The sequence below is a fragment of the Triticum urartu genome, chromosome 2 (assembly GCF_003073215.2).
Source record: "Triticum urartu cultivar G1812 chromosome 2, Tu2.1, whole genome shotgun sequence".
Lineage (NCBI taxonomy): Eukaryota > Viridiplantae > Streptophyta > Magnoliopsida > Poales > Poaceae > Triticum > Triticum urartu.
In genome coordinates this window covers 499,809,404-499,828,169 of record NC_053023.1, presented here as the reverse complement: position 1 = coordinate 499,828,169, position 18,766 = coordinate 499,809,404, and the positions used below count along the sequence as shown (strand labels likewise).

Here is an 18,766-nt window from a genome sequence, read left to right as displayed (position 1 = left end):
CCAAGTCCTCAAGTATATATAGGGGAGAGGGAGGGGTGCGCCCCACCTAGGGTTCCACCCTAGGGGCGGCGGCCAGCCCCAATCCCATCTAGGGTGACGGCCAAGTGGAGGGGGAGAGGGAGGCGCACCAGGCATGGGCCCTAAGGCCCATCTGCCCCTAGGGTTTGCCCCCCTCCTCCCCTTAGGCGCCTTGGGCCCTTGTGGGGGGGGGCACACCAGCCCACCTGGGGCTGGTCCCCTCCCACACTTGGCCCATGCAGCCCTCCGGGGCTTGTGGCCCCACTTGGTGGACCCCCGGGGACCCTCCCGGTGGTCCCGGTACGTTACCGATAAAACCCGAAACTTTTCCGGTGACCAAAACAGGACTTCCCATATATAAATCTTTACCTCCGGACCATTCCGGAACTCCTCGTGACGTCCGGGATCTCATCCGGGACTCCGAACAACATTCGGTAACCACGTATATCTATTCCCTATAACCCTAGCGTCATCGAACCTTAAGTGTGTAGACCCTACGGGTTCGGGAACCATGCAGACATGACCGAGATAACTCTCCGGTCAATAACCAACAGCGGGATCTGGATACCCATGTTGGCTCCCACATGTTCCACGATGATCTCATCGGATGAACCACGATGTCAAGGACTTAATCAATCCCGTATACAATTCCCTTTGTCTTAGCGGTACGATACTTGCCCGAGATTCGATCGTCGGTATCCCGATACCTTGTTCAATCTCGTTACCGGCAAGTCTCTTTACTCGTTCCGTAACACATCATCCCGTGATCAACTCCTTGATCACATTGTGCACATTATGATGATGTCCTACCGAGTGGGCCCAGAGATACCTCTCCGTCACAGGAGTGACAAATCCCAGTCTCGATTCGTGCCAACCCAACAGACACTTTCGGAGATACCCGTAGTGCACCTTTATAGCCACCCAGTTATGTTGTGACGTTTGGCACACCCAAAGTATTCCTACGGTATCTGGGAGTTGCACAATCTCATGGTCTAAGGAAATGATACTTGACATTAGAAAAGCTTTAGCATGCGAACTACACGATCTTGTGCTATGCTTAGGATTGGGTCTTGTCCATCACATCATTCTTCTAATGATGTGATCCCGTTATCAATGACATCCAATGTCCATGGTCAGGAAACCGTAACCATCTATTGATCAACGAGCTAGTCAACTAGAGGCTTACTAGGGACATGGTGTTGTCTATGTATCCACACATGTATCTGAGTTTCCTATCAATACAATTCTAGCATGGATAATAAACGATTATCATGAACAAGGAAATATAATAATAACTAATTTATTATTGCCTCTAGGGCATATTTCCAACAGTCTCCCACTTGCACTAGAGTCAATAATCCAGTTCACATCGCTATGTGATTAACACTCAAGGTCACATCCCCATGTGACTAACACCCAAAGAGTTTACTAGAGTCAATAATCTAGTTCACATTACCATGTGATTAACACTCGATGAGTTCTGGGTTTGATCATGTTATGCTTGTGAGAGATGTTATAGTCAACGGGTCTGAATCTTTCAGATCCGTGTGTGCTTTAGAAATCTCTATGTCATCTCCCACATGCAGCTACCACGTTCTATTTGGAGCTATTCCAAATAACTGTTCCACTATACGAATCCAGTTTACTACTCAGAATAATCTAGATTAGTGTCAAAGTTTGCATCGGTGTAACCCTTTACGACGAACTCTTTTACCACCTCCATAATCGAGAAAATTCCTTAGTCCACTAGTTACTAAGGATAACTTTGACCGCTGTCCTGTGATCCATTCTTGGATCACTCTTGTACCCCTTGACTGACTCATGGCAAGGCACACTTCAGGTGCGGTACACAGCATAGCATACTGTAGAGCCTACGTCTAAAGCATAGGGGACGACCTTCGTCCTTTCTCTCTATTCTGCCGCGGTCAGGTTTCGAGTCTTACTCAATGTTCACACCTTATAACACAGCCAAGAACTCCTTCTTTGCCGATCCATTTTGAACTCCTTCAAAATCTTGTCACGGTATGTATTCATTTGAAAGTACTATTAAGCGTTTTGATCTATCCTTATAGATCTTAATGCTCAATACTCAAGTAGCCTAATCCAGGTTTTCCATTGAAAAACACTTTTCAAATAACTCTGCATGCTTTCCAGAAATTCTACATCATTTCCGATCAATAATATGTTAACAACATATACTCATCAGAAATTCTATAGTGCTCCCACTCACTTCTTTGGAAATACAAGTTTCTCATAAACTTTGTATAAACCCAAAATCTTTGATCATCATCAAAGCGTATATTCCAACTCCGAAATGCTTACTCCAGTCCTTAGAAGGATTGCTAGAGCTTTGCATACTTGTTAGCATCTTTCAGGATTGTTAAAACCTTCTGGTTGTATCACATACAACCTTTCCTTAAGAAAATCGTGAGGAAACAATGGTTTTTGACATCCTATCTACAAGATTTCATAAATAATGCAGTGACTGCTAATATAATTCCAACAGACTCTTAGCATCGCTACGAGTGAGAAAGTCTCACCGTAGTCAACTCCTTGAACTTGTCGGAAAACATCTTAACGACAAGTCGAGCTTTCTTAATGGTGATACATACCATCATTGTCCGTCTTCCTTTTAAAGATCCATATGTACATAACAGCCTTATGACCATCAAGTAGTTCTTCCAAAGTCTACACTTTGTTTTCATATATGGATCCTCTCTCGGATTATATGGCCTCGAGCCATTTTGGAATCCAGGCCCACCATCGCTTCTCCATAGCTCGTAGGTTCATTGTTGTCTAGCAACATGACTTCCAAGACAGGATTACGTACCACTCTGAAGTAGTACGCATCCTTGTCATCCTACGAGGTTTGGGAGTGACTTGATCTGAAGTCTCATGATCAATATCATAAGCTTCCACTTCAATTGGTGTAGGTGCCACATGAACAACTCTTTGTGCCCTGCTATACACTAGTTGAAGTGACGGTTCAATAACCTCATCAAGTCTCCACCATCCTCCCACTCAATTCTTTCGAGAGAAACTTTTCCTCGAGAAAGGACCCGATTCTAGAAACAATCCCTATTGCTTTCGGATCTGAATTAGGAGGTATACCCAACTGTTTTGGGTGTCCTATGAAGATGCATTTATTCGCTTTGGGTTCGAGCTTATCAGCCTGAAACTTTTCACATAAGCGTCGCAGCCCCAAACTTTTAAGAAACAACAGCTTAGGTTTCTCTAAACCATAGTTCATACGGTGTCGTCTCATCAGAATTACGTGGTGCCCTATTAAAGTGAGTGCGGTTGTCTCTAATGCCTAACCCATGAACGATAGTGGTAATTCGATAAGAGACATCATGGTACGCACCATATCCAATACGGTGCAACTATGATGTTCGGACACATCATCACACTATGGTGTTCCAGGCGGTATTAGTTGTGAAACAATTTCCACAATGTCTAAATTCTGTGCCAAACTCGTAATTCAGATATGAATCTCTATGATCATATCATAGACATTTTATCCTCTTGTCACGACGATCTTCAACTTCACTCTGAAATTACTTGAACCTTTCAATAATTTCAGACTCATGATCCATCAAGTAAATATACTTTAGCATCTACTCAAATCATCTGTGAAGTAAGAACATAACGATATCCACTACATGCCTCAGCACTCATTGGACTGCACACATCAAAATGTATTACTTCCAACGAGTTACTTTCTTGCTCCATCTTACTGAAAACGAGGCTTTTCAGTCATCTTGCCCATGTGGTATGATTTGCATGTCTCAAGTGATTCAAAATCAAGTGAGTCCAAACGATCCATCTGTATAGAGTTTCTTCATGCATATCTACCAACAAACATGGTTCGCATGTCTCAATCCTTTCAAAAATGAGTGAGTCCAAAGATCCATCAACATGGAGCTTCTTCATGCGTTTTATACCAATATGACTCAAATTGCAGTGCCACATTTGTGTGGTACTATCATTACTATCTTATACCTTTGGCATGAAAATGTGTATCACTACGATCGGGATGGTATTATTCAAATAAACAGAGTAACCATTATTCTCCTTAAATGAATAACCGTATCGCGATAGACATAATCCAATCATGTCTATGCTCAACGCAAACACCAAATAACAATTATTTAGGTTTTAATACCAATCTCGATGGTAGAGGGAGCGTACGATATTTGATCAACCTTGGAAATACTTCCAACACATATCGTCATCTCACCTTTTAGCTACTCTCCGTTTATTCTGTAGCCTTTTGTTTCGAGTTACTAACACTTAGAAACCGAACCGGTATCTAATACTCTGGTGCTACTAGGAGTACTAGTAAAGTACGCATTATAATGCATATCCAATATACTTCTGTCGACCTGGCCAGCCTTCTCATCTACCAAGTATCTAGGGCGGTTCTGCTTCAGTGACTATTCCCCTTATTACAGAAGCACTTAGTCTCGGGCTTGGGTTCAACTTTGGGTTTCTTCACTAGAACAGCAATTGATTTGTTGTTCCATGAAGTATCCATTTCTTGCCCTTGCCCTTCTTGAAACTAGTGGTTTTACTAACCATCAACGATTGATGCTCCCTTTTGATTTCTACTTTCGCGGTGTCGCGAATAGCTCAAGGATCATATCTATCCCTGATATGTTATATTTCATCACGAAGCTCTAGTAGCTTGGTGGCAGTGACTTTGGAGAACCATCACTATCTCATCTGGAAGATCAACTCCCACTCGATTCAAGCGATTGTTGTACTCAGACAATCTGAGCACAAGCTCAAGATTGAGCTTTTCTCCCTTATTATGCAGGCTAAGAAAATCGTCGGAGGTCTTATACCTCTTGACGTGGGCACGAGCCTGAAATCCCAATTTCAGTCCTTGGAACATCTCATATGTTCTGCGATGTTTCGAAAACGTCTTTGGTGCCTCAATTCTAAACCATTTAGCATTACGCACTGAACTATCATGTAGTCATCAAAACATGTATGTCAGATGTTCGCAACATCCACAGACGACGTTCGAGGTTCAGCACACTGAGCGGTGCATTAAGGACATAAGCCTTCTACCGTCTGCATAATTGCTACTATCAACTTTCAACTAATTTTTCTCTAGGAACATATCTAAACAGTAGAACTGAAGCGCGAGCTATGACATAATTTGCGAAGACCTTTTGACTATGTTCAGGATAATTAAGTTCATCTTATGAACTCCCACTCAGATAGACATCCCTCTAGTCATCTAAGTGATACATGATCCGAATCAACTAGGCCGTGTCCGATCATCACGTGAGACGGACTAGTCATCATCGGTGAACATCTCATGTTGATCGCATCTTCTATACGACTCATGTTCGACCTTTCGGTCCTCCGTGTTCCGAGGCCATGTCTGTACATGCTAGGCTCGTCAAGTTAACCTAAGTGTTTCGCATGTGTTCCGAGGCCATGTCTGTACATGCTAGGCTCGTCAACACCCGTTGCATTCGAACGTAAGAATCTATCACACCCGATCATCACGTGGTGCTTCGAAACGACGAACTTTCGCAACGGTGCACAGTTAGGGGGAACACTTTCTTGAAATTTTAATGAGGGATCATCTTATTTACTACCGTCGTTCTAAGAAAATAAGATGTATAAACATGATAAACATCACATGCAATCAAATAGTGACATGATATGGCCAATATCATATTGCTCCTTTTGATCTCCATCTTCGGGGCTCCATGATCATCATCGTCACCGGCATGACACCATGATCTCCGTCATCATGATCTCCATCATTGTGTCTCCAGGAAGTTGTCTCGCCAACTTATTACTTCTACTACTATGGCTATCGGTTAGCAATAAAGTAAAGTAATTACATGGCGTTGTTCAATGACACGCAGGTCATACAATAAATAAAGACAACTCCTATGGCTCCTACCGGTTGTCATACTCATCGACATGCAAGTCGTGATTCCTATTACAAGAACATGATCAATCTCATACATCACATATCATTCATCACATTCTTATTGGCCATATCACATCACATAGCATACCCTGCAAAAACAAGTTAGACGTCCTCTAATTGTTGTTTGCATGTTTTACGTGGCTGCTATGGGTTTCTAGCAAGAACGTTTCTTACCTACGCAAAAACCACAACGTGATATGCCAATTGCTATTTACCCTTCATAAGGACCCTTTTCATCGAATCCGATCCGACTAAAGTGGGAGAGACAGACACCCGCTAGCCACCTTATGCAACTAGTGCATGTCAGTCGGTGGAACCAGTCTCACGTAAGAGTACGTGTAAGGTCGGTTTGGGCCGCTTCATCCCACGATGCCGCCGAATCAAGATAAGACTAGTAACGGCAAGTAAATTGACAAAATCAATGCCCACAACTGCTTTGTGTTCTACTCGTGCATAGAATCTACGCAATAGACCTAGCTCATGATGCCACTGTTGGGGAACGTAGCAGAAATTCAAAATTTTCCTACGTGTCACCAAGATCTATCTATGGAGAGACCAACAACGAGGGGAAGGAGAGTGCATCTACATACCCTTGTAGATCGCTAAGCGGAAGCGTTCAGGAGAACGGGGTTGAAGGATTCGTACTCGTCGTGATCCAAATCACCGGAGATCCTAGTGCCAAACGGACGGCACCTCCGCGTTCAACACACGTACAACCCGGTGACGTCTCCCATGCCTTAATCCAGCAAGGAGAGAGGGAGAGGTTGAGGAAGACTCCATCCAACAGCAGCACAACGGCGTGGTGGTGGTGGAGGAGCCTGGTGATCCAGCAGGGCTTCGCCAAGCACCGCGAGATATGAGGAGAAAGAGAGGTAGGGCTGCGCCAGGGAAAGGTCAAAAACTCATCTGTTGGCAGCCCCAAGTCCTCAAGTATATATAGGGGAGAGGGAGGGGTGCGCCCCACCTAGGGTTCCACCCTAGGGGCGGCGGCCAGCCCCAATCCCATCTAGGGTGGCGGCCAAGTGGAGGGGGAGAGGGAGGCGCACCAGGCATGGGCCCTAAGGCCCATCTGCCCTTAGGGTTTGCCCCCTCCTCCCCTTAGGCGCCTTGGGCCCTTGTGGGGGGGGGGGGCGCACCAGCCCACCTGGGGCTGGTCCCCTCCCACACTTGGCCCATGCAGCCCTCCGGGGCTTGTGGCCCCACTTGGTGGACCCCCGGGACCCTCCCGGTGGTCTCGGTACGTTACCGATAAAACCCGAAACTTTTCCGGTGACCAAAACAGGACTTCCCATATATAAATCTTTACCTCCGGACCATTCCGGAACTCCTCGTGACGTCCGGGATCTCATCCGGGACTCCGAACAACATTCGGTAACCACGTATATCTATTCCCTATAACCCTAGCGTCATCGAACCTTAAGTGTGTAGACCCTACGGGTTTGGGAACCATGCAGACATGACCGAGATAACTCTCCGGTCAATAACCAACAGCGGGATCTGGATACCCATGTTGGCTCCCACATGTTCCACAATGATCTCATCGGATGAACCATGATGTCAAGGACTTAATCAATCCCGTATACAATTCCCTTTGTCTAGCGGTACGATACTTGCCTGAGATTCGATCGTCGGTATCCCGATACCTTGTTCAATCTCGTTACCGGCAAGTCTCTTTACTCGTTCCGTAACACATCATCCCGTGATCAACTCCTTGATCACATTGTGCACATTATGATGATGTCCTACCGAGTGGGCCCAGAGATACCTCTCCGTCACACAGAGTGACAAATCCCAGTCTCGATTCGTGCCAACCCAACAGACACTTTCAGAGATACCCGTAGTGCACCTTTATATCCACCCAGTTACGTTGTGACGTTTGGCACACCCAAAGTATTCCTACGGTATCCGGGAGTTGCACAATCTCATGGTCTAAGGAAATGATACTTGACATTAGAAAAGCTTTAGCATGCGAACTACACGATCTTGTGCTATGCTTAGGATTGGGTCTTGTCCATCACATCATTCTTCTAATGATGTGATCCCATTATCAATGACATCCAATGTCCATGGTCAGGAAACCGTAACCATTTATTGATCAACGAGCTAGTCAACTAGAGGCTTACTAGGGACATGGTGTTGTCTATGTATCCACACATGTATCTGAGTTTCCTATCAATACAATTCTAGCATGGATAATAAACGATTATCATGAACAAGGAAATATAATAGTGATTAATTTATTATTGCCTCTAGGGCATATTTCCAACAACAAAATCAACATAGCCTTCACGATATTTATGTTCATGGTGGATTATATCCTACTCATGCTTGCATTCGGTGTTGATTAATTTTAATGCATGTTCATGACTGTTGTCGCTCTCTAGCTGGTCACTTCCCAGTCTTTTGCTAGCCTTCACATGTACTAAGAGGAATACTGCTTGTGCATCCAATCCCTTAAACCCCAAAGTTATTCCACATGAGTCCACTATACCTACCTATTTACGGTATCTACCTGCCGTTCCAAGTAAATTTGTATGTGTCAAACTCTAAACCTTCAAATAAATATCCTGTTTTGTATGGTCGAATAGCTCATGTATCAACTAGGGTTGTTTGTATCTTCCATGTTAGGCGGGTTATTCTCAAGAGGAGTGGACTCCGCTTCTCACTCACGAGATAAATGGCTGGTCACCGGGATGCCCAGTCCCATGCTTTATGCAAACTAAATCAAAATAATTGCAAACAAAACTCCCCTGGGACTCTTGTTAGTTGGAGGCACTCGTTGTTTCGAGCAAGCCATGGATTGATGCTTGTTGGTGGAAGGGGGAGTATAAACTTTACCATTCTGTTTGGGAACCACCTATAATGTGTGTAGCATGGAATATATTGCCATCTCTTGGTTGTTATGTTGACAATGAAAGTATACCGCTCAAAATATTATTCACCTCTGTTTCAAAACCAAGCTCTGGCACCTCTACAAATCCCTACTTCCCTCTGCGAAGAGCCTATCTATTTACTTTTATGCTGAGTCATCATCCTCTTATTAAAAAGCACCAATTGGAGAGCACCATTGTCATTTGCATTCATTATTGTTAATTTACATTGAGTATGACTTGACTGGATCTCTTTTATCATGAATTACAATGTCTAGTCAGTCCTTGGTCTTTAAAGGTGCTCTGCATTTATGTTTTGCGGTCTCAGAAAGGGATAGCGAGATACCACATTGTTATATCATATTATGATTGTTTTGAGAAAGTGTTGTCATCCGAGATTTATCATTATGGCTCGCTAGTTGATTATGCTATTGATATGAGTAAACTTGAGACCTATGCGTTATTACAAATGTGGTTAGTTATAATCTTTGCTGAAAACTTGAATGCTGGCTTTACATATTTACAACAACAAGAGTTTGTAAAAGTTTTTCTTTATCACTTTTAGTTTGTCAACTGAATTGCTTGAAGACAAGCAAAGATTTAAGCTTGGGGGAGTTGATACGTCTCCGTCGTATCTACTTTTCCAAACACTTTTGCCCTTGTTTTGGACTCTAACTTGCATGATTTGAATGGAACTAACCCGGACTGACGCTATTTTCAGCAGAATTACCATGGTGTTATTTATGTGCAGAAACAAGCGTTCTCGGAATGACCTGAAACTTCACGGAGCGACTTTTCAGAAAATATGAAAAATACCTGCAAAAGATGAAGGCCAGGGGGCCCACCACCTGTCCACGAGGGTGGGGGGCGCGCCCCCTACCTCATGGGCCCCTTGTTGCCTCTCCGACTCCAACTCCAACTCCATATATTGTGTTTCGGGGAGAGAAAAATCAGAGAGAAGAAATCATCGTGTTTTACGATATGGAGCCGCCGCCAAGCCCTAAAACCTCTTGGGAGGGCTGATCTGGAGCCCGTTCGGGGCTCCGGAGTGGGGAATCCATCGCCATCGTCATCATAAACCATCCTCCATCACTAATTTCATGATGCTCACCGCCGTGCGTGAGTAATTCCATCGTAGGCTTGCTGGACGGTGATGGGTTGGATGAGATCTATCATGTAATCGAGTTAGTTTTGTTAGGGTTTGATCCCTAGTATCCACTATGTTCTGAGATTGATGTTGCTATGACTTTGCTATGCTTAATGCTTGTCACTAGGACCCGAGTGCCATGATTTCATATCTGAACCTATTATGTTTTCATCAATATATGAGTGTTCTTGATCCTATCTTGCAAGTCTATAGTCACCTATTATGTGTTATGATCCGTTAACCCCGAAGGGACAATAATCGGGATACTTACCGGTGATGACCGTAGTTTGAGGAGTTCATGTATTCACTATGTGTTAATGCTTTGTTCCGGTTCTCTATTAAAAGGAGGCCTTAATATCCCTTAGTTTCCGTAAGGACCCCGCTGCCACGGGAGGGTAGAACAAAAGATGTCATGCAAGTTCTTTTTCACAAGCATGTATGACTATATTCGGAATACATGCCTACATTACATTGACGAACTGGAGATAGTTCTGTGTCACCCTAGGTTATGACTGTTACATGATGAACCGCATCCGGCATAATTCTCCATCATCGATCCATTGCCTACGAGCTTTCCATATATTGTTCTTCGCTTATTTACTTTCCCGTTGCTATTGCTATCATCACTACAAAATACCAAAAACATTGCTTTTACTACCGTTACCTTTTGTTACCGTTACCACTATTATCATATTACTTTGCTACCAAAAACTTTGCTGCAGATATTAAGTTTTTAGGTGTGGTTGAATTGACAACTCAGCTGCTAAACTTGAGAATATTCTTTGGCTCCCCTTATGTCGAATCAATAAATTTGGGTTGAATACTCTATCCTCGAAAACTGTTGCGATCCCCTATACTTGTGGGTTATCATGAAGACGTACGACTACATCAACCGCGTTGTGTTAAAGCTTCCGCATTCGGTCTACGAGGGTACGTGGACGCACTCTCCCCTCTCGTTGCTATGCATCACCATGATCTTGTGTGTGCGTAGGATTTTTTTTGAAATTACTACGTTCCCCAACAGTTCTTGTCTTTGTTTCTCCGGTAGAAATCTTGGGGCACTTTTTGAAGTTATTTGTGTTGGATTGAATATTATGAATCTGAATTTGCTTTGGTGTTATTTTAGTACGAACTCTTGGTTAGATCGATCGGAAATAATAGTTTCGTGTTATTTTAGTACGAACTTTAGGATAGATTGATAGGAAAGAATAGCTTTGAGGTGGTTCCGTACCCTACAAACAATTATGTCTTATGTTCTCCGCTATATAGGAACTTTGGAGTGATTCTTCGTTGCACGTTTTGTTTATTTATCTTCGGTGGTGGCGGGGGTGGGAACCTTAGCAGGGGAGGGAGCGGCCCCGATTTTGTTTATTTATCTTCGATGTCGGTTCTACTCTGTTTATTCCGCTGCTGTGATTGGTTTCGTTTCAAAGTCTAGAACGAAATTTTGAATTTTCCATTCACCCCCTGTGATCGATATACTCTCGGTCCTATCAGATACTACCCCTCATCTCAACAATTGGCAAGCAGAAATAACCATCAAATCCACACGTAAGCTTCCATAACCAAATCCGATGATAAATCAGATAACTTAGTCTCTTGGAGACACATGGTAGTCGTGCCCGTCGTAGCCGCAACTCCGAACACCCGTGCGACGGGGTCGATAGTTTAGCCCCCACACGTTCCGCACTAGCATCTTAAGGTCGTTGACTTGCGCCTTCTCGGTGCCTTTTTTCTAAAATGAAGCACATTCTGATGCACACCGAGAAAAAAACAAGTTTCGCCCAACAAAAAATCACCGTTTTTGTCATAAGAAATAATGCTTCTTTTGTTAAAACTGGAATGAAGTTTTCTTTCGTATTGATATAACCAAGGAAAAAAACAATAAAGCTTTTAACCATAAGGACAGAAAGCCTGTCGAGGCACGGTTAATGCGAAGAAAACTATTAGCCATTATCACACACCAATAATTCAAGGAGACCCTTTACCCATTATTGTCATCAATAACATGAACTCCACGCAGCACTACGAATCCTGTGAGTGGGGCCTTTAGAAGAATAGTACAACTTTCCTCAGAAAAGAAGAATGGTGCAGGAAACAATCACTACATTCTTCATAGCACTGTTGCAACATTCTCATAATCATTGTGACATTGAAGTGCCCGGTCCAACGGAGCCGCACAAGCTGCAGAAAGATCTCAGCTTTTCCATCGAGTGGGCATCCAGGCGGTTTTCGTTTTCAGTGAGCACAACCCAATGTTCCTCTAAACCACAGCTAGTGAGTTAGAGTAGAAGAAAGAATAGTTAAGCAGTAGCAATGCGACACATGAAATTGGCCCATCACCTCGTGAACCCATGTAGACGAGCAGCAGATGACACATGTAGCCGGGTGTGGACCCAGCCGTCAATTATGTGGGCATAAACTGATCACTAAGGCTTAGCCACGAAGTAGTAGACTACAGGACCCTGATCTCTTGGTGATGGCTCGAGAATATGCTGCCTCCACTGAAGCTTGAACCTCAGCAACCGCTCGAGAGGTTGACCTCCAAATCCAATCACAGTCATAATGCTGGACCGGTGGTGCGGCACTGCCATATGATTAGACCTGCAATCTTATTCTCCTCTTTTATTTCCTTTTCAACAAAGTGGCATTCAAATGTGATTCGCAGAAACTCATCGCAATAATTGACATCAACACATGAGCTGCTGAAACACGGAGGAAATGTACAGTTCCTTCCACTATACTAGCTAGGGACTACACAATGTACCGGAGCAACAGGACTAGAAGAAACTAGAAGCCAGTTTTTGGCAGCAACAACGAGTGAACACAACCTTCTGCTGTTTTACACCCCACTCCGTCATCTTTCATGCAACAACTGGAAGCAACTCATGATGGCTCTAAAAGTCATACGTGGTGATCAAACCCTCTGGCCTGAGCGGCACGAGCACGGAGTGGACACGCGCTACGTCGGGCTGGCTGGCCTCGGAGCACCCACACGCCTTGTGCGGCTCGGCGAACAAGGACTGGCGGCACGTCGGGCAGGTGGAGCGCGCGAGGAGCCACCGGTCAATGCATCTGACGTGGAAGCCATGGTTGCACTTGGGCAGGACCTTGACGTGCTCCCCGGCCTCGAAGTCCGAGAGGCAGATGGTGCACATCGGGCAGGCGGTGTTGAGCTTCAGCCCGGCCGAGTAGACCATGATCGGCATGGCGCGCACGGCCTTCCTCCTCAGCCCGCCCTTGGCCAGCCGCGCGACCCGGCTGGGCTCCGCGTCCGCCGCCGCCGCCCGGCTGGAACACCGCAGCGCGCACCGCACGATCGAGTTGAGCCCCAGCGCGCAGATGAGCGCGCAGAGGAGGACGGCGAGGATCATCACCACGTTCGCGTCGAAGTTGCTCCCCGGGGCGCCGCCGTCGGTCACCGGCTGGCTTGGTCCGGAGGGCTGCCCCCCAGAGAACGAAGGAGTGTGAAGCAGCGTCCTTCTTGAGTACATGTTCACTCTTGGTAATCTTTCTTCAGAATCCTGCAAGTAACCGCAAAGAACGTGGGTCGTAGGTCTTTCTGTATTGCTGCTGTGTGATTTGGCCCAGGTAGAATCATAAGCCGGGGTTATGCTGAAGTATTTATAGGCTCATTATAAGGTTTAAGGCTGCAACAAAATGGCGTGAATTGTTTTATTTGGTAGGGCAGACTGACCTTTTTGTCCTTGCCAGCCAATACTAGAGACAAATGCTTTCAGGGAATGGCTCAAGGTGCAGAGTTGGAAATTCATTTGGTTGTGGCAAGTGGGCTGCATCTGATCTCGGTGCGTTTTCTGGGAATCAGAGGGCCATACGGCGCACCATGTCTTGTCTGCCTGATAATAAAAGTACATATGCAGGCAAGGAGATCGGAACTGTATATAATGGAATGAGACCTCGTCTGGTTCGACTTGAAAATACAGTGCCGAAGCATTTGCTCTAAGCTCATCTTTCCTGGGTGGTTTTGAACATTCTCAGTCTGATCGTAGTGAGGTCTATGTATTTCACCTTTACCAGTGGGTTCATGAGACACGGTAGAGTAGATGCAAAATACACGCTAGGGACCTACTCACTCACTTCCTGCAGAGCTACTGAGTAATCAAGTTCCCAGTGACTTGAGAAGTCCCTCTGGCTTATTGCCGAAGTTCATTAACTATGCCACCGAGAGAGAACAACAATTTTTTACTGCCATGCCATTCCTGCAAGTTTACGGAAACAGAGTATTTAGCCAAAAACTACCACAATTAACGGAAACGTGACGAAAAACTATCACTCTACGATTTTGTGCCAAAAACTACCAAATTTGGACTAAACCGTGACAAAAAACTACCAACTCACGAAATCGCTCGCTTCGGCTGCGCTAACCCCGAATCTGACCAGTTGGGCCCGCGAATCAGTAGCCACGCTGGCCAATGGACGGCCGCCGCGCGCTGACGGCCGTTAACGCCCCGTCCGCTGTCGGAACGGCGGCTGTCGGTGGGCTGCGGGTCAAGATCTGATCTGTTCCCCTCTCGCTTCACTCTCTCCCTCCTCTCCCTCTCTCTGAACTAGGTGGCGGCCGCCATGTCCTCGTTGATTCCGGAGGGTGGCGGCGCTGGCGGCGGCGACGCTGGCGGCGGTGACACAAGTTTGGATGTTGCTGCCTCGCTCGCGCCTCCACCGATGGCCAGCGGTTCAGTCGATAATTGGTTGGGGAGCACCAGTTTCTCGACGCAGGCCGGCTCGCAGCAGCAGGAGGCACCGCTCTCGCAGTCATCGCCAATGGGTTGCAGGTATGCAAGTATCATCTGCTGGGCCTTTCGTTAGCTCCTTCAATCTGGCAAATTAGTAAGATGTTTGTTTCTGTTAGTTGGACATGTGTAGTAACCTGGAGTCAGTAAACTATATTGCACTTGTAGCTCAGTTAATTTCAATTCAATTCATGAGCACTTATTTGTGCAGTTTGGCTGACCAGAAGTAGGAGATATGGTTTCATTTAGAAGGAAGAAACCCTGTGAAAAGGGGTATATTTGAGTTAAATATTTCTTCGCTTACTCTACAATCACTCATTGCTAGTGAAGGGTATGGAGACAGTGATTACATGTACTATGTGAAGGAGGAGGAAATTGGATCTGAAAGAGTAAAGTATTTAGGTAATGAAGCTAGTGTTCATGAAATGTTGGAGTTTTTTCATCATGTCAAGCTAGTGAACATAAAGGTTATGAGAAATGTTCAAACTAGAATTAGTACACAGGCTAATGAGAATTACATGAACACTCCAGAGAGCTGTTGTGTGAAAAATGTTGTGAAGCAATCTGAGCTTCAGAATCAGATAGATGATAGAAAGGCTCAGCTTGAGAGGAGTAGGATTCAAAGAGAGGCAGATTTGAACCACTTTGAAGGAGACACTGAAGTGTCTGAATTTTGTTCTGAGGATTCAGTTCATTCAGATGGGAGTGCTGAAGCTGTTCAACTAATGGAAATAGAGTGTGCCTCTGAAGAGGATACATCATTGCAAACTACTGCTATTGTGAAACATGTGAAGAATCCTGGTCCAACTAGCATATGTCACAATGAGGTAGAGAAAAAACGTTTTGAAGATTGGTTTCCTGAAGCAGATGAGTTTTGTTTTGCTGGTGATGCAGGCATAAGTGATGAGGAAGAAGAAGATGAAGTTGAACTACCATACCTCATGAAGAAGCCAAAGACAAAGAGTAGTAAGAAAAAAAATGAAGGAGAGGCTATATTTTGACCCCTCAATTCTCAATTCACATTTACTCTTGTGCAAGAGCTTGTGTTTTGATAGTGTTTACCAGTTCAGAGAAGCATAGAGATTTTCATATAAGGACTTTGAGGTCTTTTCACTACCACAGGAACACTCCAACAAGAATTATTGTTTGGTGTTCACAGAGAGAGCATGGATATGAATTTTACATGTGTGCCGCCATGATTGCTCATGAAAGAACATTTTGCATTAAGAAGTGTAACATGGAGCACACTTGTCCAGCATCAGCAGAGAACACAAAGGTTACTACTAAGTGGCTTTCCAAAGCAGTTGAGCCTTCTCTTAGAGCAGATCCTAGAGCACCTGTGGATTCACTTATTAAAAACAGCGAAGTCAAGTTTTCAGTTGATGTATCAAAGAGTGTGGCCTATAGGGCAAGGAGAAAGGCTATTAAGGTTGTACAAGGTGACCGGAACGAGCAATACTATAGACTGAGGTGAAGGAAATATGCCCTAGAGGCAATAATAAAGTTATTATTTATTTCCTTATATTATGATAAATTTTTATTATTCATGCTAGAATTGTATTAACCGGAAACATAATACATGTGTGAATACATAGACAAACAGTATGTCACTAGTATGCCTCTACTTGACTAGCTCGTTGAATCAAAGATGGTTAAGTTTCCTAGCCATAGACATAAGTTGTCATTTGATTAACGGGGTCACATCATTAGAGAATGATGTGATTAACTTGACCCATTCCGTTAGCATAGCACTTGATCGTTTAGTTTGTTGCTATTGCTTCCTTCATGACTTATACATGTTCCTATGACTATGAGATTATGCAACTCCCATTTACCGGAGGAACACTTTGTGTGCTACCAAACGTCACAACGTAACTGGGTGATTATAAAGGTGCTCTACAGGTGTCTCCGAAGGTACTTGTTGGGTTGGCGTATTTCGAGATTAGGATTTGTCACTCCGATTGTCGGAGAGGTATCTCTTGGCCCACTCGGTAATGCACATCACTATAAGCCTTGCAAGCATTGCAACTAATGAGTTAGTTGCGGGATGATGTGTTACGGAACAAGTAAAGAGACTTGCCGGTAACGAGATTGAGCTAGGTATTGAGATACCGACGATCGAATCTCGGGCAAGTAACATACCGATGACAAAGGGAACAACGTATGTTGTTATGCGGTTTGACCGATAAAGATCTTCGTAGAATATGTAGGAGCCAATATGAGCATCCAGGTTCCGCTATTGGTTGTCTCGGTCATGTCTACATAGTTCTCAAACCCATAGGGTCTGCACACTTAAAGTTCGATGACGGTTATATTATGAGTTTATGTGTTTTGATGTACCGAAGGAGTTCGGAGTCCCAGATGAGATCGGAGACATGATGAGGAGTCTCGAAATGGTCGAGACGTAAAGATCGATATATTGGACGACTATATTCGGACATCGGAAAGGTTCCGAGTGATTCGGGTATTTTCGAAAGTACGAGGGAGTTACGGGAATTCGTATTGGGCCTTAATGGGCCATACGGGAAAGGAGAGAAAGGCCTCAAAGGGTGGCCGCACCCCTCCCCATGGACTGATCCGAATTGGACTAGGGAGGGGGGCGCCCCCTTCCTTCCTTCTCCTTTTTCCTTCCATTTCCTTCCCTCCTACTCCTACTACTTGAAAGGGCTCCTAGTTCTACTAGGAAAGGGGGAATCCTACTCTCGGTGGGAGTAGGACTCCCCTAGGTCGCGCCATAGAGAGGGCCGGCCCTCCCCCTCCTTCACTCCTTTATATACAGGGGTAGGGGGCACCCCAAAGACACAACAATTGATCTCTTGATCTCTGAGCCGTGTGCGGTGCCCCCCTCCACCATAATCCACCTCGATCATATCGTAGCGGTGCTTAGGCGAAGCCCTGCGTCGGTAGAACATCATCATCGTCACCACGCCGTCATGCTGACGAAACTCTCCCTCAACACTCGGCTGGGTCGGAATTCGAGGGACGTCATCGAGTTGAACGTGTGCAGAACTCGGAGGTGTCGTGCGTTCGGTACCCCATAGCCTTTGGTGTGGTTGATAAGGAAGATTCAGAGAGTTGGACATGGTTCCTAACCCAGCTAAGATGTTCATTGGAAGTGGTAGCAAATTTGGAACCTACACCATTATTTCTGACAGGCAAAAGGTATGCACCCTATCTTAGCCAGTAGTTCAGATATATATTGTTATTAGTAGCTTTATTTCTTTTTGTTCATGACCATGTTTATTAATTTACAATCAAGGTCTTCTTAAGGCTATAAATGAGGTGTTCCCTGATTCCCCTCAGAGATACTGCCTCAGGCACATATATGCAAATTTTCAGTCAGCTGGTTTCAGAGGAGCAGAACTAAAGAAGCTAGTAGATCGGGCTAGCTACTCATTCACCAAACATGGCCATGAATTAGCAATGGTAGAGCTAAAAGCAGAGTGTGAGGATGCCTGGAAGTGGCTTCTAAAAAATCCAAAGGAGACTTGGTGTAGGTCTGCAATGGATTACAATTGCAAAACTGATCTTGTTGTGAACAACCTTAGTGAGGTTTTCAACAAAATGATCTTTGATATTAGGGCCAAACCAATTAGGACTATATTTGAAGGAATTAGGACTAAGGAGATGATCAAAAGGCAGAAGACTAGGGAAAAACAGAGAACAACAGGTGGATGATCACACCCAACTATTCAGAGAAACTAGAGGAGAATAAGAAGTATGCCAAATTTTGTGATGCATATAAGACAGGTCCTGACATTTGGCAAGTGTCTAGTAAGGAAAATCAGTACTGTGTGAACCTAGCTAGTAAATCATGTGACTGCAGGAGGTGGGACATGACAGGTGTGACATGCAGTCATGCAATAGCAGCAATGAGCAAGATTCACATGCACCTAGAGGACTATGTGCATGATTTTTTCAAAAAACAACTATATATTGAAGCATACAAAGACATAGTGTACCTTGTCCCTGGTCCTGAATTCTGGCCTGACACCCATACTTAGGATATTGAGCCCCCAGT

The 18,766-nt window shown here is 44.7% G+C and overlaps 1 protein-coding gene across 1 annotated transcript; it reads right to left on the bottom strand.

Annotated features, from left to right (window-relative positions):
• Positions 1-12,592: 12,592 nt before the first annotated feature.
• Positions 12,593-13,767, bottom strand: LOC125537132 (RING-H2 finger protein ATL72-like). Its single transcript, XM_048700426.1, has 2 exons — positions 13,692-13,767; positions 12,593-13,625 (listed from the first exon to the last, which is right to left on the bottom strand). The coding sequence occupies exons 1-2, from the start codon at positions 13,765-13,767 to the stop codon at positions 12,892-12,894; spliced, it is 810 nt and encodes a 269-aa protein (XP_048556383.1). The 3' UTR covers positions 12,593-12,891.
• Between the last annotated feature and the right edge of the window lie 4,999 nt (positions 13,768-18,766).

What these genes read in the sequence shown, in the direction of transcription:
- LOC125537132 (XM_048700426.1), bottom strand. Translation starts at nt 13,767, where the DNA reads ATGAATTTCCAACTCTGCACCTTGAGCCATTCCCTGAAAGCATTTGTC. An exon ending in TGGCTGGCAAGGACAAAAAG is followed by an intron (nt 13,626 to 13,691) that starts GTCAGTCTGCCC and finishes CCTTATAATGAG; the next exon opens with CCTATAAATACTTCAGCATA.